Genomic DNA, 24,242 nt, shown 5'->3' with positions numbered 1-24,242 from the left:
TATGTTCTCAATTTGCACAAAATTCTAATTAACCACTTTTTCTTTTTTTTTTTAATGATAATTTCTGAACAAGAGTTTGTTCAACTTACAGTACATCAGTATTATTAATGGACAGAATTTAGGAAAATAAACTTATTAACACTGGATTTAAACATGAAGAAGTAGATTTGAACATTTCAAAGGGCAAGCAAGAAAATTTTATGCTGTTTGTTTGGAAATAAATTATAAAAAAGTGCTGAGTAGTGACTGCATGTGAACAATGATCATGGAAATTTCTATAGGACATTCAAGAGGTAGAAATGAATTTATATGTTGTAACAAAATGCTGTAAAACTGGTCCTTAATCTAGTTTGTTTTCAGTGCTGAGTCAAGGATTTTGGGGGGGGGGGGGGTTTGTTTATTTTGTTTGATGTTCCTTTAATGTAGGATATGGTTTTTACTGTAGTCTGGTTTGTCTTTGTTTTTTATTGAGGTCTTGTAGAGAATTTTGTTAATAGTGTTTTGGCTGTATCCGTTTTTTTTGCAAAGTATTAATGATAATTTTAAATTCGTTTTTCAGTGCCTGTTCGTTGAAATAGATTGTCTGAACCCTGTTTTTTAGTGTGTTGATGACACCTAATTTTTGTGTTGGGTGGTAGTGGTAGGAGTTTATATGTATATATTGTCCCGTATGTGTCGGTTTCCGGTAAACAAGTGTATCCAGAATCGGAAGTATGTTGTGTTTTTCAATTTCAATTGTGAATTATATGCGTTTGTGCTGTTTGTTTAGGTGGCTAAGGAACGTGTCTAATGTCTGGTGGCCATGGGACCAGATCAGATCGTGAAAACATCATCAACGTATCTAAGCCAGACTTTGGGTTTTAGAGGGGGAGGAACCTAAGGCAAGTTGTTCAAAATGTTCCATGTAAAAGTTAGCAATGGGGGAGGATAATGGCAAGCCTATGGGTGTGCCTTCTTTTTGTAAGTAGAAGGCATTTTGCCATACGAAATAACCAGACCATAATAAATTCCATAAAATTTTTAAAATGAATGCTGATCACTGTGTAACTCTAAAAGAAAGCATCCAATGAAATTGGACGTTTCTGATTCGTACAGAATTAACAGTTCTTGAGAAAAGTAATGCCTAAAGAAAAATATAAAACCTAATTTCTTGGATATTAAGGAGGCGATACTTGTAATGTGTTTAAACATGCAAAAAAGGACAAGAGGTCAGTGCTATACCAAGCAATTTTCTATTTTTGCAAGAAATAAGATAGCAATAACTTTTCTGCAAGAACTGAAATTAACAAGGTTGTAGATCAGAAATCAAGGTTTTTGAAGGAGAAAATTCTAGAAATTTTCACAATTTGTGCAGTGCAAAGTTTGTTAAATGAAAAATCAATGTGGTGTACTGTCAATGGTAAAACTGTATGCATTAGCAATCAAGGTTACAGACATACAGAAAAGAGCTTGTAAAAGAATGGAGCACTGAGGTAGTTTGAGAATAAATATCAATCTGCCTTCTTACAATATGCAACTACAAAGGAAGTTGACAACCTTGTGACAGGAGGAGGAAGAGAAAATAAGATGGAAGCTTACTTAAATTTTCTATTAAATCACATTTTCATGTCCACAAAAATGCGGAGGCGAAGCATATGATAAGGGTTGGAAAAACAAGGATAACAAGTGCTAGCCATCAATTATCTCCATAATGTGATAATCCTTCACACTCAGGAGATCCTGTAACCAGATTAACTCACATTCACAGCTGAATCCAGTGCTACTAAGCAGCATAAAATGCATACTTTCTTACATTGTGTGTAAAATTAGCTGTAATTTTAAACAGAGCTATAGGCTCTGTAAGTAATCACCAAAGCAGATAAGGAAAGCACCACTGTGGTACTCAATCAAAAAGACTACAAAGGTAAGCTAAATTCTTTAATACGAGACCGTACGACTTACCTCCCCATTGAATATAATCCGACCAGCTCTCAGATTAGAACTATCCACAGACTCCTTAAGAAAGTCACTTCTTGGCCTGTGGAAGTCACCAACAAACTTAAACCTTATAACTCTAGACCCCCCCGATTATATGGACTCCCAAAAATACATAACAAAATGTGCCATTGCGTCCTATAGTGGATGGCATTGATTCCCCCACATATAAATTAGCCAAACATTTAGCCAAAACACTCACACACTACACTGGCAACACACTATCACACATAAAAAACTCGGCCCACTTTAAAGCCAGTATAGAAAACCTCACACTCCAACACACTGACATAATGGTCAGTTTTGACGTCTCCTCCCTATTCACTAATGTCCCACTCAAAGAAACCCTTGAGCTCATCCAAGCCAAGTTTCCTCCCGATATCTCAGCCCTATTTCAGTTCACAATGAACTCAGGCTATTTCATTTGGCAAGGAAAGTTCTACAAACAGATAGAGGGGACAGCCATGGGTTCACCACTTTCCCCACCCTTGGCCAATTTCTTTATGGAGACATTTGAAGAGAAAGCCTTAAACTCCTCCCCACAAAAAACCCACTATTTGGCTTCGTTATGTGGATGATGTGTTTGCTATTTGGCCACATGGCTCAGACACACTCCACTCCTTCCTAACACACTTAACCAACCAACATCCCAGAGTCCCGTTCACCTTAGAAAAAGAGGAAAACAACACCCTCCCCTTCCTAGACACTTTAATCACCCGCCAGCTTGATGGATCTTTGGTTTTCTCTGTTTACAGAAAACCCACCCACACTGGCAGATACATTCACCAGCAATCCCCCCCCCCCCTCACAACAATATGGGGTGATAAAAACACTATATAACAGGGCAAAATTAATCTGCTCAGATGACAAGGCCCTGACTATGGAACTAAAACACATCCTCAACACTTTCTTAGCCAATGGCTATAACCCCAAAAAAATCCAAAAAATACTAAAACCTGTAAACCACAACCCCCCCCTCCACAATAAAGACTACACCAAGTCTATCACTATCCCCTACATCCAGGGCACCTCTGAAAAAGTAACTAATATCCTCAAAAAATATGACCTTACTTCCTGTTACAGACCATATAAAAAGTTGGCATCCCTTATCCACTCTACCAAAGACCAACCACTTCCCCTAGACCTACCTGGTGTATACCAGGTCCCTTGCAGCTGCAAATTGTCCTACTTTGGCCAAACAGGCAGAACAACAAATATCAGGATTTCAGAACACCAAGACTACATCCGGTTTCACCAGTACAGCTGCTCTGGGCTGGCAGACCATGCCTTAGATACCCACCATAAAATTCGTTGGAAGAAAACAAAAATAATCCATCGCAGCAAGTTTAAATACGAAAGATTATTCAAAGAATCTTCAGCAGCTCTAAAAAACGTTCCTAACCTCAACAAATTTGGGTGCATGAAACTGCCCCAAATTTGGGAGACTTTCATTATGAGAACTTCAGCCCAACTGCCAAGACTACCAAATTAGCCCGCAAGAGGGCACCATTAGGACTTTACGAACAAAATTAGTTTATTACTTTCTTCCTCATTTGCTTTGTTAGTTCCTTAGTGCACATACCATATCTTTATGTTCCTGAAGATGGCAATGTGACATTGCCGAAATATAGAAGTGATTCATTAAAGTTATCTTTAATTATCGTAGATAGGCTTATACGTTGGTTATGCATTTCTAAATAACTTAGGGAATTGAAACAACGTAGATCCGAATATAAATTAAATAATACTTTAATAGATATTTCCAATATTTCGGCAATGTCTCATTGCCATTTTCTATAGGAACTTACAAAAGGCAGGAGCACAACAAGCTCTAACAATATAGTAACTGGAAATGAAGATATGAAGCTATCTTTCTCCTAGAAGTCCTGATGGTGCCCTCTGGTGGGCTAAGTAGGCATTCTTGGCCGTTGGGCTGAAGGTCTGCTGATGTATGCCTCCCAAATTTGGGGCAGTCGCATACAACCAAATTTGTTGAGGTTTGGAGAGTTTCTTAGGGCAGAGGCTAATTCCATACATAATCTTTCGAATTTATATTTGCTCCGGTGTATTATTTTTGCTTTCTTCCACCGTATTCTATGGCGAGTATCCAGAGCATGGTCTGCAAGACCAGAATGGCTATATTTGTAAAACCGGATGTAGTCCTTGTGTTCAGAAATTCTGATATTCGCTGTCCTGCCTGTTTGGCCAAAGTACGACAGTTTACAACTGCAAGGGACCTGGTATACACCAGGTAGGTCTAGGGGAAGTGGTTGGTCTTTGGTAGAGCGGATAAGGGATGCCAATTTTCTGTAAGGCCTGTAACAGGAGGTGAGGTCATGTTTTTTTAGAATTTTGGTAATTTTTTCTGAGGTGCCTCGGATGTAGGGAATGATGATGGATTTAGAGTAATCTTTTTTGTGGAGGGGGGAGGGGGGGCTGTGGTTTGTAGGTTTTAATATTTTTTGGATTTTTTGGGGGTGGTAGCCATTGGCTGAGAAAGTGTTTAGGATGTGATTTAGTTCAGTGTTAAGGGCTATGTCGTTAGAACAGATTAGTTTAGCCCTGTTGTATAGTGTTTTTACCACTCCATATTGTTGTGAGGGGGGGGGGGTGAGATTGTTGGTGGATGTATCTGCCTGTATGGTGGGTTGGTTAAACAACCAACACGCCAGAATCAAGTTCACCCTGGAAAAAGAGGAAAACAACTGCCTCCCCTTCCTAGACACACTAGTCACCCACCAGCCTGATGGAACTTTGGTTTTCTCAGTTTACAGAAAACCCACCCATACAGGTAGATACATCCACCAACAATCTCACCCCCCCCCCCCCTCACAACAATATGGAGTGGTAAAAACACTATACAACAGGGCTAAACTAATCTGTTCTAACGACATAGCCCTTAACACTGAACTAAATCACATCCTAAACACTTTCTCAGCCAATGGCTACCACCCCCAAAAAATCCAAAAAATATTAAAACCTACAAACCACAGCCCCCCTCCTCCCCCCTTCACAAAAAAAAGATTACTCTAAATCCATCATCATTCCCTACATCCGAGGCACCTCAGAAAATATTACCAAAATTCTAAAAAAACATGACCTCACCTCCTGTTACAGGCCTTATAGAAAATTGGCATCCCTTATCCGCTCTACCAAAGACCAACCACTTCCCCTAGACCTACCTGGTGTATATCAGGTCCCTTGCAGTTGTAAACTGTCGTACTTTGGCTAAACAGGCAGGACAGCAAATATCAGAATTTCTGAACACAAGGACTACATCCGGTTTTACAAATATAGCCATTCTGGTCTTGCAGACCATGCTCTGGATACTCGCCATAGAATACGGTGGAAGAAAGCAAAAATAATACACCGGAGCAAATATAAATTCGAAAGATTATTTATGGAATCAGCCTCTGCCCTAAGAAACTCTCCAAACCTCAACAAATTTGGTTGTATGCGACTGCCCCAAATTTGGGAGGCATACATCAGCAGACCTTCAGCCCAACGGCCAAGAATGCCTACTTAGCCTGCCAGAGGGCACCATCAGGACTTCTAGGAGAAAGATAGCTTCATATCTTCATTTCCAGTTACTATATTGTTAGAGCTTGTTGTGCTCCTGCCTTTTGTAAGTTCCTATAGAAAATGGCAATGAGACATTGCCGAAATATTGGAAATATCTATTAAAGTATTATTTAATTTATATTCGGATCTACGTTGCTTCAATTCCCTAAGTTATTTAGAAATCTTTAATTAATATACTTTATATGCGTTGTTAATTCTGTAAATTAATTACCAGTTATGTCTAACCAATGTATAAGTCTTACTACTGTAAAACCGATAAAAGTTGAAAATTAGTGAAAGTTATGTTATCATGAGAAAGTTAAATATAAGTATACAATAAGATAATCGGCTTAAAGAAATGATCCCAGGCAGTCACGTACGTGAGGTCCAAGTTGCACACGTGGAGAACGTAACAAGGAGATAACGGTACTGAGTGCAAGAATTTTAAGTGCCGGAGTTGGAAAAGAGTGACATAGTAAGGAGAACAGCTCAGCAATGATATATAGAGCGTGACGATGCCAACTCGAGGCTCTTTTTTGGTTCGGGATTCCTGTTCCAGTCATTCCTGGAGAAGGTACATGAGAGAAGTTGAAAAGAATGATGTCCAGTGTCAGCTATGCAGCCAGACAGCGATCCAGTGCAGGCATAATCATCGGTACAGCGGAACAGCCAGCGCAAACCAATCAACATGCAGAACCACGTGGACCGAACCTGGCAGAGCAGCTTTGCTCACATCAGAAAAAGGTGATTCGTGATCGCAATCACTAGTTTGCTCTACTTGAAGACAGCCGACTGTAAGAGAGGGTAACAAGTCGTGAATTTTTACGGAAGATCGAGAGAAAAGGCAAGAGAGATCCTGATGCTTGGTAATGTAGAAACTTTTCGATTCCTTTGTATGCAAGAAACAGTTAGTGTGCAATTATGTGCAGATATGCTCAGTGATTGGACTTAAAAAATTAAACAGGACTTTAGTATCTAATCAACTAGTAGATTGTCTTAGCTCTGAGTAAGAATTCATGTACAGTGTGGTATTGCTAAAGTATGTTATAGCCTGATAGCTCTTGAATCTAGAATACGATTACTGCTTGTACAAGAATGTTAGTTGAATAGGATGATGTTAGAAATTTAACTAATTGTAAATATTGTCTCACAATGTTTAAGACTAGGAGTATTAAGGTTATGTCTGGTTAATCAACTTTTAATTTGTAGGAGAGATTCAGTTTTGTTAAGTGATCGTAATAATTGTATATCGTATTAGAGCAATGAATAAACCTTTCTTTTTCTTACCTAACAAATTGCCTGATCTGTGAACTCAATGCACCACTCATAAAAATAGAACCAGTGCGAGTTAAAATTTGGGGATAGCTACGACTGCAGTGAGAGTAAAAAATATAAGAGGTTTTTGTAACTGGGAATTTTAATTGCTTGAATATTGATTATTGAATAGTGTGTCATTATGAGTGTTAACTCCCTGACAAGGAAGATTCTCTTGTCAAAGAATTTGGATGGCGCAGCTTTAAGAAACAAATTTTTTCAAATTCTGACACGGAGTTAATTCCAGATTTGTATCAAATAAATTTGGCTCTATCCGGGGTCAATTTCTTTGTCTACCAAGTTTTGCACATGCGATGCGAGCAATTTAAGTAGTGGCCATAGTACGAAAAGGGTGAAAGCAAGCGTGAGAAATTATATCAAGTAATAGGGATATTCAAAAATAATAACAATGAATGTAAAAACAATAACACACCTAAAACAAAGAAAAGCAGTAAAAATCTAACAATGGATTAACATGCAGTGGAGAGATTATGAGAACTGTGTAGCAGTAATAGCACTTCACAAGATTGGAATGAATCCACCCGTTATTTTTCAACACATTAAAAGCACTCAGGATCAGTAGAATGTTTGTGTATCAGTCTATTAACCATTATAGCAATACAGAAGACTAATCTGGCCACCAGGTCAACGACCTGCATTAGGACACAACAGTTTGTAAGAGCTGTGAAGGCATGCCTCTGCTGTAATCCTATAGAATGCAGAAAGTGATGTCACAAGAGAGAGGTGAACATTTCGAAGAGAATGATGTCATATGTACTAACTGATCACCAGGGGTGAGAGCTTATCATTGTTCTGCTGGACACTTCCTAACAACTCAACTTATGCAGGAGAGGATGGTAAAATTAAAGACCCTCCTCCAGCAGTATGCAAACAACAGACACAGAGATATCCTCTTCATAGAGGAGAAGATTATCTCACCACTGAAGAGTCATTAAACTGCCAAAAATGATTAGGTATATGTCCAGGATGATTGCACAGTTTATGCCATAGCATCCTGGATTCAGAGAGGTCATCACCCTGCACCAGTGATGGGTTGTGGTGGGGGGAATAAGGTAACAGAGGGGTATCCAAAGTTGCAATTCTGAGAGAAAGGGGTCAAAAAAAAAAAACGTGCTGGAACCTGCAGTGCATCTGCCAGGACTCAGCCCCTACACACAAAATAAGGATCACTCAACAGCGGTTTGAGGCAAATGTCCAACCACATATCACCATATGATTGGCTGTCTGGAAGTCCTGATTCTGAATCTGTTGGACACTTCAAATTATGGTTGGAGCTTGAGAAAGTAGCCTGCAAAAAATGACACTCCAACATTGCCATCACTGATATGTGGCCTCACAGACTTCAGGTATGCATGAAGGCAAAATGGGACATTTCGAATATAAAGTTCTACTATATGCACATTATACATGTGATTTGTATGTGCTGAAAGCTGTAAATGATTTACTGATTAAAGGTGTATGTGATGTTCAAGCTGTAACAGCATTTATGGCTAGACTATATATATTATTCATAAACTACAACACTTTAATGTTAATAAGGTTTAATCATTTTAATGTTTAATAATAGTGTTTATGGTATAAAATATAATAAATAAATTTAATCTTGACTAATATATAAAAAGTCATTGTGAAACTGATCTGGTATAACCACAATCAACTATTAAAATCCATTTATTCTATTCATTTCTTATGCTTAATGGCATATTTATCAGTTATTTCTCAATTTGAAAACATAGTGGTAGAATAATTCTTATAACAAATTAACATAATGGAATACAAAAGTTCTCCTTACCCTGATGATTTGTCCTTCCATTCATGTCTTTATGAGAATTAGGAATAATTTGTTCAACATGACAATCCTTTGTTTTAGCAGATGCACTGACTTTTCTTAATGGTTTTTGTTGGGAAGACTGCAATAATAAACCAAGTGAGATGTACAAGGTTATTAGATGCCCATTCTGTTCTAGCAATATGAAAAGCTAACAATCATTTGAATTTTACAGCAGTTTTAAATATGGATAGACGCATGAAATACCTATCCTAGTTTAAAATGAAAGAACTCCTCATCTAATTATGTTGTTATATAATTAGATGACTCTTTTAACAACTTAAATTATTTTATTTACACTAAAAACACCATATACCAGTAAGGTTTGCTAATCTTCATTTCTAAAACTGTTACCCAAAAAAATATGAACATGTACAATACACACTTAAGACAAAACTCTTAACTAGAGAGTGACTTGCTTTCATAGCTGCATGTCAGAACAAGTGATACTAAGCAGCATGAAATGCATACTTCTTTACAGTATATGCAAGGCATATTTTTATATTTCAAGTCCTTTTATCATATAGCTATAGGTTGTTGTTAATAGTAGGACAAGTGTTACTTCTAGAGTATTGTTCTTCCTTTTCTTTCTAAACGGCAGTGAGAATAATTTAAGCTTTCAGCCTGTTTTGTTGCTGGGCAGAGAAGATTATCAATCAGTATTTCTATGGCATAGCTTATTTCAGAAATGACAATGCCAACCAGTAGCAGTAATATTCGGCACTTTCTTTTTAAGGGGGAAAAAAATAAAATAAAACACTCAAAATTAAACTTTTTTTTTTTGTGGTATAAATGTCAATGATTTATATAGTTTGATGATTTTTTGTATTGTACATGTTCATATAAATCGATGCAAAAATATAACGTGAAATATATTCGCAAAATGGAATAATTTCAGAAAAAAAAGCCAAACAACTAATGGAAAAGAAGGTAGTCTGAAATAGTCTAAATAAAAAGAAACAATCTGATTTTAGAAGCAGCCTTCAAAAGACATGAAATGGTAAAATAAAGTAATAACAGATTTTGAATGCTCTCTGTGAAAACTTTTAAAGCAGTACAAAATTAGACAAAAGGAGTTTTCAAGAATCGATGGATAAAAATATAATATTGTATGAGGGGCAACATGGCTTTGTGAAGGGTCTGTCATGTCTTAGCACTTTACTAGCTTTTTTTTAATAATAGAGTAACAGCAGAGTTGGATAATGATCCTGCCTGATTTTGCCTTTGCAAAATCCAGCAGAATCACTGCACAGCTGTTTTCTTTATCCAGTTCTGCTGTTACTAATGGCTTATCAACAATAATCAACATGTGTCCTTTAGGAGACACGCAATTTACAGACAAAAAATATTAGTGGCGGTGAGCAGTACATGACATTCGAGACAGTTGTAGAGTAGGTGCCCTCCCTTGATGAGTCTTTGGACTCTTTGGGGGTGTCAGGAAATAACAATAATAAGTAAAGGACTATCATATCTGCCGTCTCTAGTCTTTGGTCAAAGTGTTTTACTTCTGACCCAGTTCTCAGATCCATAAGTTAAAACTGGTTTGAACACTGTCTTGTATACAGCTACTTTAGTTTTCTGACTAATTTCTCTCTTATTCCATATGAATTTATTCAATTGACTTCCCACCATACCAACTTTGCTGATTCTGTTGTCTATTTCTATATTTAATTTACCATCTTCAGTAAAAATCGTGCCTAAGTAGGTGAAATGTTTTACTTGTTCCACAGGTTGCCCATTCACAACACAGTTGACATTTTCAATGATTCTGACTATTTTCATTGTCTTTGTCTTTTTATTGCTGACCTTCATACTATATCTATTACAACAGTTATTCAATTTAGTCAGAGAATCTTGCAGACTTGTAGCGGATTTATTTAGAAGCATAACATCATCCGCATAAAGCAAAGAGCTGACATTAACAACTCTAATTATGATATCATGTTTAATACCACTTTCCTTCATAATGTGATCCATATAGATAATGAATAACAGAGGGGATAATTTACATCCTTGTCTCAGACCAGATTTAATATTAAACCATCTTCCTGTACTTCCTTCAATTCTAACTGCTGACTTACAACTCAAATAAAGACTAAGTATTGCTTGATATAATGCGCCATTGACACCACATAACTGCAGCGTACTGAATGGCTTCTCTCTTGCCACCTTGTCATATGCCTTTTCCAAATCGACAAAACTTAAATATAGATCTTTGTTATATTCCCATGCTTTCTCGACTATTTGTCGTAAAGTGAAGATCTGATCCTGCAGCCTCTATTTGGCTTGAATCCAGGTTGTTCTTCACCAAGCTTTTCTTCCACAATTCTTCTCAACCGTTTCTCAAGTATACTTGCAGAGATCTTGCCAGGAATGCTCAATAAGGAAATACCTCTGTAATTCTCACATTCAGTTTTATTTCCCTTTTTATATATTGGTACTATGAGAGCTCTACTCCAATCATCGGGAATTCGTCCCTCTGTCCAGGCTTTCTGTACTATGCAGTGCAGCCACTGTAAAACTCTTATACCACCATACTTCAGCATTTCTGGTCGAATATCATCTACTCCTGCTGCCTTTCCACATTTCATGCCTTTGATTACTTTTTCTACTTCAAGTATGGATATGTATTCCTGGCTGCATGCCTGGTCAGTGTTTTTTACCACTGTGCTGTCATCACTGCTTGTTTCATTTAGCAGTTTTTCAAAGTAATTACTCCTTACTTCAAGGATATCTTTTTCTCCCGTTTTCATGTCACCTTTATCATCTTTAACTCCTTTTACAGAACTCTTTCCTCCATTCTTAAGCTTTTTCAACAACCGCCAGAATATTTTGAAACCTTCTTGATATTGCTATATTCTTGCCAAAGTCCTCCCATGACTTTTGTTTAGTTAGTTTTACACAGTGTTTAGCATTCTTGCATTTGTCTCTGTATTCTCTAAGAGCACAAGCTGACTTCTTTGACAGGAACTTTTGATATGCTTTCTTTTTTTCCTTCTCTGGCTCTTTAACTTTCTGTGTCCACCAGGGAGTTCTGATTTTTTTATCCTTGCAGACAACCTCACCACATGTCTCTCTGGCAGAATCAATCAATGTTTTCTTCACTTTTGTTTAGTTAGTTTTACACAGTGTTTAGCATTCTTGCATTTGTCTCTGTATTCTCTAAGAGCACAAGCTGACTTCTTTGACAGGAACTTTCGATATGCTTTCTTTTTTTCCTTCTCTGGCTCTTTAACTTTCTGTGTCCACCAGGGAGTTTTGATTTTTTTATCCTTCCAGACAACCTCACCACATGTCTCTCTGGCAGAATCAATCAATGTTTTCTTCAGAATTTACCACTGAATCTCCAAGGTTTGATTCCTGTTCTCAAACTCTTTCATTTTTTCTTCAATAATCTTTGTGTATTTTAATCTACAGTTCACATCTGAGAGCTGCTCAACTTTTATTCGCTTTAAAACTTTCTTACATGTTATTCTTTTCAATATGAATTTCAATTTTATCCTGCTCAAGACTAAATAGTGATCACTTCCAATTTCAAATCCTCTGTACACTCTGGTGTCCTGCACCAGGGAGAAAACATCACTATCAACAATAACATAGTCAATGAGACTTTTCTTATTCCTTGCCTCTTCTCTCTATGTGAATTTGTGCACATTTCTATGTTTGAACATGGTGTTAGTAATAACCAGTCCATGTCCTGAGCAGAAATCCAACAGATATTTGCCATTATTATTAGCTTTGCTCTTTTCTCCAAGTTTTCCCAAAATATTTTTGTATGTCTCATAATCATTTCCTACTCTGCTATTTAGATCCCCAACAAGGACCAACTTTTCCTTTTTCATTGTGTCAATTGCTTTTTCTAAAGCCTCAAAAAATTCCTCTACTTCTACCTTAGTAGACCCTTCTGTGGGACCATAGGCACAAATAAGTCTCATTGTCCAGTTCCCCATTTTGATATTTGCCCACATTAGTCTACTTGAGACTGAGGGCCATTCAAGAAGATTAGCCTCATATTTTGTGTTGAATACTATGGCTACTCCTTCTTTTCCTTGATTGTCATTGTCTGAATATAACATTTTGTATTTATTGCTCAGAAAGATCTCACCAGTTTTTGTCTTTTTTGTTTCAGTCACCCCTATTATGTTGATCTGGTACTTATCTAATTTCTCAGCTAGCTCCATTTCTTTGCCATTCAGGCTTCTTACGTTGATAGTACCGATCTTTAACTCCGGTGATGTTGAGATGGGGTTTGTTTTCAGATTTGTTCCAGTAGCTGACTTTTCGCTGTTCGCCCTGGTTCACTGGCGAAAACAATGGGGGTCTTGTTTAACCGGGCGACGCCCCAGCCGGCATGAAATTTTGTCATGTTATACCATCATTTTTTTTTTATTTTGGTTTAACCAATAAGAATACAATTTGGTCGGCTAAATCCCAAATTGCCAGCCTATCCTCATTCGTTCAGTATCCAAGTAGATACCCAACAGGGTGCACCACGAGAAGGTGAGGATTGGACATTAGGTCAGAAGTCCTGGTCGGTTCTCCACATTCCTTTAAAGGCTATGTGGAGGTCTCCTCTCAGTTATACAGGTTTGACCCTTAAGCACCCCCCCCATTTATTTTCAGTTCTCAGTTCATTCATTTATTTTTAGTTATTAAATTTTGTAATCTAGTATGTAGACTCACATACTAGCAGTAAGTCATCTTTTAGTCTTTTTTATTCTTTTTTCACATTTCCTGCTATTCATACTTTTTTCCATCAGTCCCCTGAAAAGTGTAAAAAAGGGGTTTTACTGTATTTATTTTTTTCCAGACCTCAGAATGCTCTATATTCTTCAGCAGCAAAGATTACTTCTGGGTGGTTTAACGTTGTTAAAACATGGGCTACATCAAGGCAAAGTTTGTCAGCGACTTCACTGTCTAATTCTTTTATGGATCAATTTCATTGGGTGCTATCATAAAGCACCTTTGGTAAGGGCCTGGATGGCTGGTTCACCAAGTACTGTTCAGGTTAAATGGAAATGATTTGAATTCATTAATCTCAACACTGTACAAATATAACAGATACAATGAAATACAAAATGAGATAAAATACTAGAAAAATAATTACAATATGCAATTACAGTATGTCTTATTAATATTAATACAACGTAAAATGCAACAGATCCAATACAAGATGAGACAAGTACAAGACAAAATTTACACGGCAAGATTTACAAGAAAAGTGCTATGTGTATTCAAGGATGAGTGCCATACCAGTTACTAGAAGAAAACATTGTGAATGGTTCACAGTATAACAGACATTTACTTATTTATGTACCTATGATTACTAGATTACATAAATTTTTAGTTACATAATTATTAGATTATTAAACACAAAAATTATTTGCTACACATTAGATTATGCATGTTATTATATGATACATAATTATTAGGTTATGTATAAAATTTTTAGATGCATAATTATCAATTTGTCTGCTTACATTTATTTTGTGTATTTCAAATCTACTTCAATGTCATTTAATTTCATGATATTTCATGATATAGTGCCTCAATCTTTTTTTTAAATGTAAATTGGACAATACAGACTTCATATTATTTGGTAATTTACTACAGCTGTTAGTGGATATTGGCTTTTGGAATTACCAAGTTTCTCCAATGCAGATTATAACACACATCATATATGGAAAAAATTAATGTTGTTCCACATGTGTAGTAAGCATAGGCAAAGTTTCCGTAATGGTACGATATTAACAATGGTACATAGTTCGCCAGCGAAGGACGATGCTGGATAGGACATGAGCATTGCTTTTATTGTAACTTCTGTCCGGCAAGTGAAGCCATGCTGTGGTGAGGAATTCACACAGAAGTAGTATAGGCCTCTCAAATTCCACACTGACAATTTTTTTTTTAATATAACAGACATTCTGCTAATGATATCTTACTTTGTTTGCTAATAATGTAACATGGGAATTCCACTTCAAGTTGTTATCAACATACACACCTAAGTATCTTACCGATTTTTTTTTTAATCTGCAATAATATATTTTGTTACCATTACAAGTCATGCTATTTTAATAATAGATTGCAGTCTAGGTTATTTGTTAAGATGAAGTACATATATTTTGAGGCCACTGTTATGAAACTATTTGCTTAATTTTGTCATATTTATGTGGTCTTCTAATGCATCGACTTAACTTCATTGTCAGAACAGTGTAATCAGCAAAGAACAGAATTCTGTCAAATAAGATGTAGCCACAATACTGATCCTTGCAGTATGCCATATTTTATATTTCACTATTATGTTTACCAAGGCTAATCTATACATCAGATAGATGGACACTGTCAGATGCTTTGGAAAGGTCTAAAAAAATACATGCAATACACTTCCTAATGTTTATCTCATTGGTCAAACATTTTTTTTGCTGAATTAGCACATATCGTCAATAACATGGCCCACAGTTTGGTACTAAGAATAGAATAGAGTTCATTTTATAATTATAAATTTTTTTTTATAATTAATATATAAAATATTTTTATAATAAACTGACAAACATTTTATAATTATAAAATGTTTGTTAATTTATTACATTCCAACAACACGGACCATATTTGTTCCTGAAGCAAAGCTTGACTAGTAATGGAATCATGCTTTAATTTTAGCACAGAATAACTTTAGTATCCTCGCATCTTTTAAGAAAAGTAAGTTGATTAAAAATAAATATTTTTGATGAAATCTATCTATTATCAATACAAGGAGTTTATTTTAACTCGACAATTATAGGCAATGTAGAAGATCGGCAGCAAAAGTACAAAACAAGAACACCAAAACTACACGATTATGAATCAGTACAGGTTAGGAGCCTGTCGTACTCAGACAAGAATGATGAAACTATCCTTTCCTGCAACTCGAGGAGGATGCAATCAACACAACAAAAGGCCCATCTGTATAAAAAAAATATAATTGAATGGTTAATTTTTAGCTTTAACTAAAACCATACCATTTGTGAGAGGACCGATTCCTTTAACCAAAGTTAAAGGAATCGGTCCTCACAGCAGCGGCAAAATTTAAAATTTGAAAATGAAAATATAATATACTGATTATTTTTTGATACCTCATCTCAGGCCCCCTTTGTCCAGGGCCATGTGTCTATGCACCTGATTAGTTATGGCACTGCTTAAAAAGGTAAGAATATTGTACATCACCAGATTTTTACTTGAAGACAGTCTTAAATAATCAGCAAACGGAATGAGGATCTATATTAAATCCAAATCCTTGTTGTATTAAATACAATTCTGTAGGTCTAGAAAAGACACCCAATGAAAAGCTCTTCAAAATTCTGCAATATAGGATGAATGAGCCATTATATAAAGCAACAATATATCATCATTATCAAATTCCTGCCATGTACCCTCAAGGAGTGTGCAGGATATGATAGTACTACATGAAAAAAACTACATCATTACTAACATCCTATCTACAATTTTCCTCCAAATCAGTCTGTTACTTGTCAAGACTCCAACATCATCAGATCTTATATTTCTATCGTCTAAGGCACTTTGTACCGTATCAATCCACCTATATCTTGGTCTTCCTCTGGGTCGTTTTGCTGCCAACCTGGCAGAGAACACTTGTTTTGCTAATCTTTCTTTGACCATTCTGTTTAAGTGACCACACCACCTGAGATTAGCTCTGCTAACGCACTATTGGATGCTGACAATGTCAAGTTCTTTCCTAATAGCCTCGTTTTTAATATTATATTGCCATTGATGCCATCTGTTCATGCCTCTAACCTTTCTCAGGACTCTCATATCTGCAGTCTCTAGTCTTTGGTCAAGTGTTTTACATCTGATCCAGCTCTCATATCAATAAGTTATAACTGGTTTGAACACTGTCTCATACAGCTAATTTAGTGTTCCAACTAATTTCTCTTTTATTCCATATGAATTTATTCAATTGACTTCCCACCACACCAGCTTTGTTGATTCTGCTGTCTATTTCCATATTAAATTTACCATCTTCAGTAAAAATCATGCCTAAGTAGTTGAAATGTTTTTCTTGTTCCACAGATTCTCCATTCACAACACGGTTGACATTTTCAATGATTCTACCTATTTCCATTGTCTTTGTCTTTTTATTGCTGACCTTCATACCATATCTATTACAATAGCGTTTCAATTTAGTCAGAGAATCTTGCAGACTTGTAGCAGATTTATTTAGAGGCACAACATCATCTGCATAAAGCAAAGAGCTGACATTAACATCTCCATTTTGATATCATGTTTAATACCATTTTCCTTCATAATGTAATCCATATAGATAATGAATAACAGAGGGGATAATGTACATCCTTGTCTCACACCAGATTTAGCATTAAACCATCTTCCTGTTCTTCAATACTAACTGCTGACTTACAACTCAAATAAAGACTAAGTATTGTTTGATATAATGCCCCATTGACACCATATAACTGTAGCGTATTGAATGGCTTCTCTCTTGGCACCTTGTAACATGCCTTTTCCAAATCGACAAAACTTAAATACAGATCTCTGTTATATTCCAATGCTTTCTCGACTATTTGTTGTAAAGTGTAGATCTGATCCTGACAGCCTCTATTTGGCTTGAACCCAGCTTGTTCTTCACCAAGCTTTTCTTCCACAATTCTTCTCAACCGTTTCTCAAGTATATTTGCATAGATCTTGCCAGGAACACTCAGTAGGGAAATACCTCTGTAATTCTCACATTCAGTTTTATTTCCCTTTTTATATATGGGTACTATGAGAGCTCTACTCCTATCATTGGGAATTCGTCCCTCTGTCCAGGCTTTCTGAACTATGCAGTGCAGCCATTGTAAGATTCTTATACCACCATACTTCAGCATTTCTGGTCGAATATCATCTACTCCTGCTGCCTTTCCACATTTCATGCCTTTGATGACTTTTTCTACTTCAAGTATGGATATGTATTCCTGACTGCATGCCTGGTCAGTGTTTTTTTTACCACTGTGCTATCATCACTGCTTGTTTCATTTAGCAGTTTTTCAAAGTAATTACTCCATACTTCAAGGATATCTTTTTCTCCCGTTTTCATGTCACCTTTATCATCTTTAACTCCTTTTACAGAACTCTTTCCTCCATTCCTAAGCTTTTTCAACAACCGCCAGAATATTTTGCCACCTTCTTGATATTGCTATATTCTTGCCAAAGTCCTCCCATGACTTTTGTTTAGTTAGTTTTACACAGTGTTTAGCATTCTTGCATTTGTCTCTGTATTCTCTAAGAGCACAAGCTGACTTCTTTGACAGGAACTTTCGATATGCTTTCTTTTTTCCCTTCACTGGCTCTTTAACTTTCTGTGTCCACCAGGGAGTTCTGATTTTTTTATCCTTGCAGACAACCTCACCACATGTCTCTCTGGCAGAATCAATCAATGTTTTCTTCAGAATTTACCACTGAATCTCCAAGGTTTGATTCCTGTTCTCAAACTCTTTCATTTTTTCTTCAGTAATCTTTGTGTATTTTAGTCTACAGTTCACATCTGAGAGCTGCTCAACCTTTATTCGCTTTAAAACTTTCTTACATGTTATTCTTTTCAATATGAAATTCAATTTTATCCTGCTCAAGACTAAATAGTGATCACTTCCAATTTCAAATCCTCTGTACACTGGTGTCCTGCACCAGGGAGAAAACATCACTATCAACAATAACATAGTCAATGAGACTTTTCTTATTCCTAGCCTCTTCTCTCCATGTGAATTTGTGCACATTTTTATGTTGGAACATGGTGTTAGTAATAACCAGTCCATGTCCTGAGCAGAAATCCAACAGGTATTTGCCATTATTATTAGCTTTGCTCTTTTCTCCAAGTTTTCCCAAAATATTTTTGTATGTCTCACAATCATTTCCTACTCTGCTATTTAGATCCCCAACAAGGACCAACTTTTCCTTTTTCTATTGTATCAGTTGCTATTTCTAAAGCCTCAAAAAATCCACTTCTACCTTAGTAGACCCTTCTGCAGGACCATAGGCACAAATAAGTCTCATTGTCCAGTTCCCCACTCTCATATTTCCCCACATTACTCTACTTGAGACTGACTGCCATTCAAGAAGATTAGCCTCATATTCTGTGTTGAATACTATGGCTACTCCTTCTTTTCCTTGATTGTTATTGCCTGAATATAACATTTTGTATTTATTGTTCAGAAAGATCTCACCAGCTTTTGTCTTTTTTGTTTCAGTCACCCCGTATTATGTTGATCGGTTACTTATCTAATTCATCAGCTAGCTCCATTTCTTTGCCATTCAGGCTTCTTATGTTGTTAGTACCGATCTTTAACTCTGGTGATGTTGAGTTGGGGTTTGTTTTTAGATTTGTTCCAATAGCTGACTTTTTGCTGTTCGCCCTGATTCCCTGGCGAAAACAACAGGGGCCTTGTTTAACCCAGCCGGCATGAGATTTTGTCATGTTGTACCATCATTTTTTATTTTGGTTTAACCAATAAGAATACAATTTGGTCGGCTAAATCCCAAATTGCCAGCCCATCCTCGTTCATTCAGTATCCAAGTAAATACCCAACAGGGTGCACCACAAGAAGGTGAGGATTGGACATTAGGTTAGAAGCCCTGGTCGGTTCTCTGCATTCCTTTAAAGGCTATGTGGAAGTCTCCTCTCAGTTATACAGCTTTGACCCTTAAGCAATAAAATTTTGCATGAGAAACTGCAATAAAATAAAAAAAACTATGAAAATATGCAGGAATACAAACATCAACAGCATTCTCATTGGAGAACCTATGAAATTAGTAAGATATCTCATCTATTTTGGTAGAATTTTTAGTGAAGATGGAAATCAAATAACGAAATAGAAAGTTATAAACAAAACTGGTACGGAGAGGAACCAAATGAAGAAACTTATATGCAATAAAAGGCAATAGACAGTCATCAAGCCAATTTCAAACACCCAGGAAAATGAGGGGAATGAACAGATACGATCAATAGCAGAATCATTAAAAATAACAAGATGGAATATGACATTGATAGAATTCAAGAATGTGTGAACAATTTAATCTAAAGTGGTATGGTCACTTAAACATTAAAAGAAATGAAAAGTTAATAAAAGTTGTTTAATGCAGGATGAGAATAAAAGGAATCAGAAGAAAAAGACCAAGATCAAGGTGGATCGATACTGGCTCAGCCTTAGAAGAATGAAATGCAAGATTGGACAATAATGGAGTCCTGGCAAAAGCAGGCTAATCTGGAGGAAAAATATGATAGGAAATTGCTAAACAGCATAAAATAAATCAGGTAGTAGTATCTGATAATGTACCTTCATACACCCATGAAGGTACATTATCAGGAATTTTATGATGATAAAGTTTGTTTACTTTAAACCACGCCCTCTGAAACCGATGATCTGCTTCCTTAATCATTCTGAGCCAATTTTCATCTGCTAACTGCCTTTATAGAATAATCTACAAAATAAAACAATCTGTGACCACTGAGATTAATGAAATTAGTAGTGCAGTAGTCCCATTTTAAACAATGGGAATATGTATTACTAATGGAAGTAGACACACTGCTTGTGTGAACGATGACTATTTTTTTTTTTTTGGCCTCTATAGTTCTATATTTTTAAGGCCTCCATAGCTCAGTCGCTATGATGTCCTTCGGAGAAAAGATATGGGTTAAAATGCCATTTTTATGCCACTGTAAAAGCATGCACAGTGGCAACAGCGCTTTCAGTGGAAACCTCCCTTGGCAGTCCGCACGTGTCTTCAACAGTTCCTCTGCCGATTTTGTGTTTGAGAAATGGGTCATTTGTGTATTTATCTTTAAATCTTTCGCAATGTTTTGTGCAACATGGTCTCTACACGCCCAATTAAGAAACCTAGTGAAGAATCACAGAAAAATAGCTGAGAAATTGATCTTGAAATGAAGTTGCAAGTCATAAAGCAACATGAAGCTGGTAAACCTGTCAACGTGATCGCAAATGACTTCGGATGGTCTCATTCTACAGTGACAACCATTTTGATAAATAAGGATGAAATCGTAGAGGCTGCGAAAGGATCTGCTTCCATTAAATCGAAGATAGTGACAAAGCAATGACAAGGTCCTATCGGTGATATGGAAAAGCTGCTTTCATCATGGATAGAGCATCCGAACCAAAAATGCATACCCCTTAGCACTGTGACCATAACCACTAAGGCATTAAGTCTCTTCAATATGCTGAAGGAGAAAGCAGGACCCAATTACGACCACAAATTCAATGCCTCTTCCGGTCGGTTCATGAGATTCAAGCAGCGTTTTGTGCTGCATAATGTGAAAATGTATGGTGAATCCGCAATTACGATGAGAAAGCTGCCAAGAAGTTTATGGAGAAATTGGATAAAATTATTTATTATGGAGCATCTTCATATATGTAAATAAATTTGTTAAGCCAATATGAATCTAGTAAGTTAACTGTCCAAATGGATTAAATATATCAAATAATCTATTCTTTGTATCAATATCATTCTAATAATATCCAAATGTTTTCAATTTAATGGTGACTTCATATCCATGCATTTTACTAGCAAACTTTATGCAATAAATAAAGCACTCAAAGCCTACTTAAAATTATCATCTCAACAATCAGAGGGAATTATAATTTACAGTGACTCAAGATCAGCTATAGAGGCAATCAAAAATGGCAATACCAAGCTCACACAAGACATCTACAAACTCTTAAACCAACTAAAGTGTTTGGGAAAAAATTGCATTTTATAATGGATTCCTGCTCATGTAGGCATCGATTAAATGAAGCAGTTGATAAATTACGTTTGGTAACGAGCTCTAGAATCGGCGTGCCTAAAGCCCAAAATTTGGCTCAGATATGTCAACAATATTTTCGCCATTTGGCCCCACAGCCAGCAAGCACTAGATACATTCCTTAGCCACCTGAACAAACAACACAAATGCATCCAATTCACCACTGAAATTGAAAAAACAACAACTCTCTTCTGTTCCTAGACACACTTGTCACACGTCTCCCTTCAGGCTATCTCTCCTTCTCAGTTTACCGCACACTTACACACACAGGCCAGTACATACACAAAACTTCTTATCACCACCCAACACAAAAATGAGGGGGTCATAAGCACCCTTAAACACAGAGCTCCAACCATTTGTTCAAATGAAGAAGCTCTTAACCATGAATATGAGACCATCACACATACCTTTATAAAAAATGGATACGGTATAAAAACCATTCACAAGATCCTCCACAAAGATACCACTAATAACAAAAAAGATTTCAAGAATGCTATTGCTATACCATATGTTAGAGGTATTTCAGAAAAAATAGACAGAACACCACACAAATACAACATCAAAACCACCTTTAAACCCCAGACAAATTTAAGACACCTACTCAGTTCTTCCAAGGATCTCCTGCCACACTTAGCCCACCCAAGGGTTTACAAAATAGATTGCATATGTAATATACCATACATAGAGGAAACAGGGCGAACCATCCCAATCAGAAAGGATGAACACAAACGTCACATAAAATATCTCCATTTTGGAAAAACCAGCGTTTCTGACCACACACTCCAAACATACCACAGAATTGACTCCAAGTCCCTACACTGCACCAAAACCTGGTTCAAGCAGAAATTCAAGGAAGCATGTGAAATACTGAAACATGTTCTGAATCTGAATAAAAATTATGGTCTAACAATTCCAAGAATGTGGAGGACCCATCTACAACCTTCATAGCAACCACAAAGAAAAAAATCTCAATACAAGAAGACTTGGTGAAGTGTTTTTTTTTTTCCTCCTGAACATTCAATAGCAACCTGTACTGTACAAATCCAGAAGAATCCTAGTACGTGAGGACTTTAGCAGAGTTTATTGTAGTTTTTATTTTATTTTATTTATTTATTTTTTTTTTATCACTAGAAGGCAGGCTAAGAAAAAAAAAGATTAGTTAACAACCTAGATGAAATTTACTTGTATAGAGTGCAACAGCATGTAGCTTGTTCTTATACACATGTATCCTTCTGAAGATGACCTCAATACAGGGGTCAAAACATAAAGTTATTATTTTATTATTAATCAGTAAAATAATCTTTTCAACACGTGTGTTTTGTGTCCCTAAATTCATAAATATGAATGTTGATCACCATGTAACCTTAAAAGAAAGAGTTGATAAATTAGAAAAAAGAGGCCAGAGAACTCAACCAAGAAACTGACATGATAACTCTTGCTGATGCTAACACACTAGCAAAATCTAAACTAATTCCACTGATATAACCACGGATACAACATCAAATTCCCAAAATCAATGTTAACAGAAAGACCTCCACCACCATCATAGCAAGACTCCGAACAGGACATTTCAGAGGAATGAAGATCAACACAGATGATACGAGAACATATAGAAACTGCAATAACTGCCCTAATACTGAACTGACACCCACTCACATTTTTACGTATCCAGCAATTATCGAAGCCTTGCAAGCAATAGACCGTAATCCTGAACAACAGCTCTATATAAACAAAATCATCGACATAGCCAAAGCAGTTAAAGGAGCACATGGAAATATCTAAGCCTCTTCAGAGGACAAGACAATAACAACAATCATCTATTTATTGACATGCTTACACATCAAGGTCAGCACAGTAGTTGTTTTAAAACAAAAAGTACAAATTAAAAACTTAATTTGTACTTTTTCCTGTACAAAGTGTTAGATCTTGAATGATGGCTCTATCAAGAATAGAGTTGCTTCATTCAAGATTTAACAAGAGAACAAAATCAAGCAAAAGCACACTTGTACTCTTGGCAAAACAGACATAATATGTGAAGATGCAGATATTAACTTTGCTTAAAAAGGAATTTAAATATAAAAGAAGAGGTTGAATCTTAAAATAAAATGAAATCGAAGAAGGAAATAAATATTAAATTTTAGTATGTTTAAGATTATTTGTCTAAAATAGGTGGAATTTTAATTTGTCGAAAACATCAATTTTAAAATATGCCATGTATAAAGTTGTGTATCATTGTGCGAATGAAAGTTCAAAGGTTGCACTTTGACCACCAAAGATGACATAACGAGCGATGAGTAGGCATTTGTGGAAGGCGCAAGAAATTCGCATTCCCTGAAAAAAGCGATGCACGTACAGCAAGAAGGTGACGTCACTCAGTGACAGCAAATGGGAGAGCGTCGTAGACAAGTTTGGAGTGCAGAAAGAGGGCACTATAATGGGGGTTTAAAACGGATTCACAAGTTTGAGAGTGGCCCTCTTTTTTCTTCGTTTATGTTTTTTCTCCTGGTTCCTGTGTTGTTCCCCAGTCGCGTGTGCTCTCCCCATCGGTCTCCTGCTTGAAGTTCCCGAGCGGATCAGCCTGATATCCGAAAAGACGTGTGAAGATGGCAAATCGGCAGCGTGTTTCCTGTTGCTGAGCAACGCGAATCAAAGAAAATATAGCACAAGATGACGGCAGTGTTTGAGTTTTAGACCATCAGTGTGGATCTAACTGATGAGAAAGCAGCAAAGGATTCCTTTGAA

At 36.4% G+C, this 24,242-nt stretch overlaps 1 protein-coding gene across 1 annotated transcript in view; it reads right to left on the bottom strand.

Moving 5' to 3' along the window:
• The window catches only part of LOC150094295 (ralBP1-associated Eps domain-containing protein 2-like), a 275,338-nt gene that overhangs the window by 219,516 nt on the left and 31,580 nt on the right, over nt 1-24,242 (bottom strand). Inside the window, exon 4 of the mRNA XM_090412058.1 lies at nt 8,663-8,780. Within this exon, the coding sequence (XP_090268184.1) occupies nt 8,663-8,780 (118 nt within the window). The remainder of the gene's footprint in view (nt 1-8,662; nt 8,781-24,242) is intronic.

This window comes from Typopeltis vanoorti, chromosome 22, assembly GCF_054136105.1.
Source record: "Typopeltis vanoorti isolate ZY-2024b chromosome 22, IOZ_Tvanoo_1.0, whole genome shotgun sequence".
Lineage (NCBI taxonomy): Eukaryota > Metazoa > Arthropoda > Arachnida > Uropygi > Thelyphonidae > Typopeltis > Typopeltis vanoorti.
The sequence above is the reverse complement of the archived record's forward strand: the minus strand, read 5'-3'. Positions and strand labels throughout refer to the sequence as shown.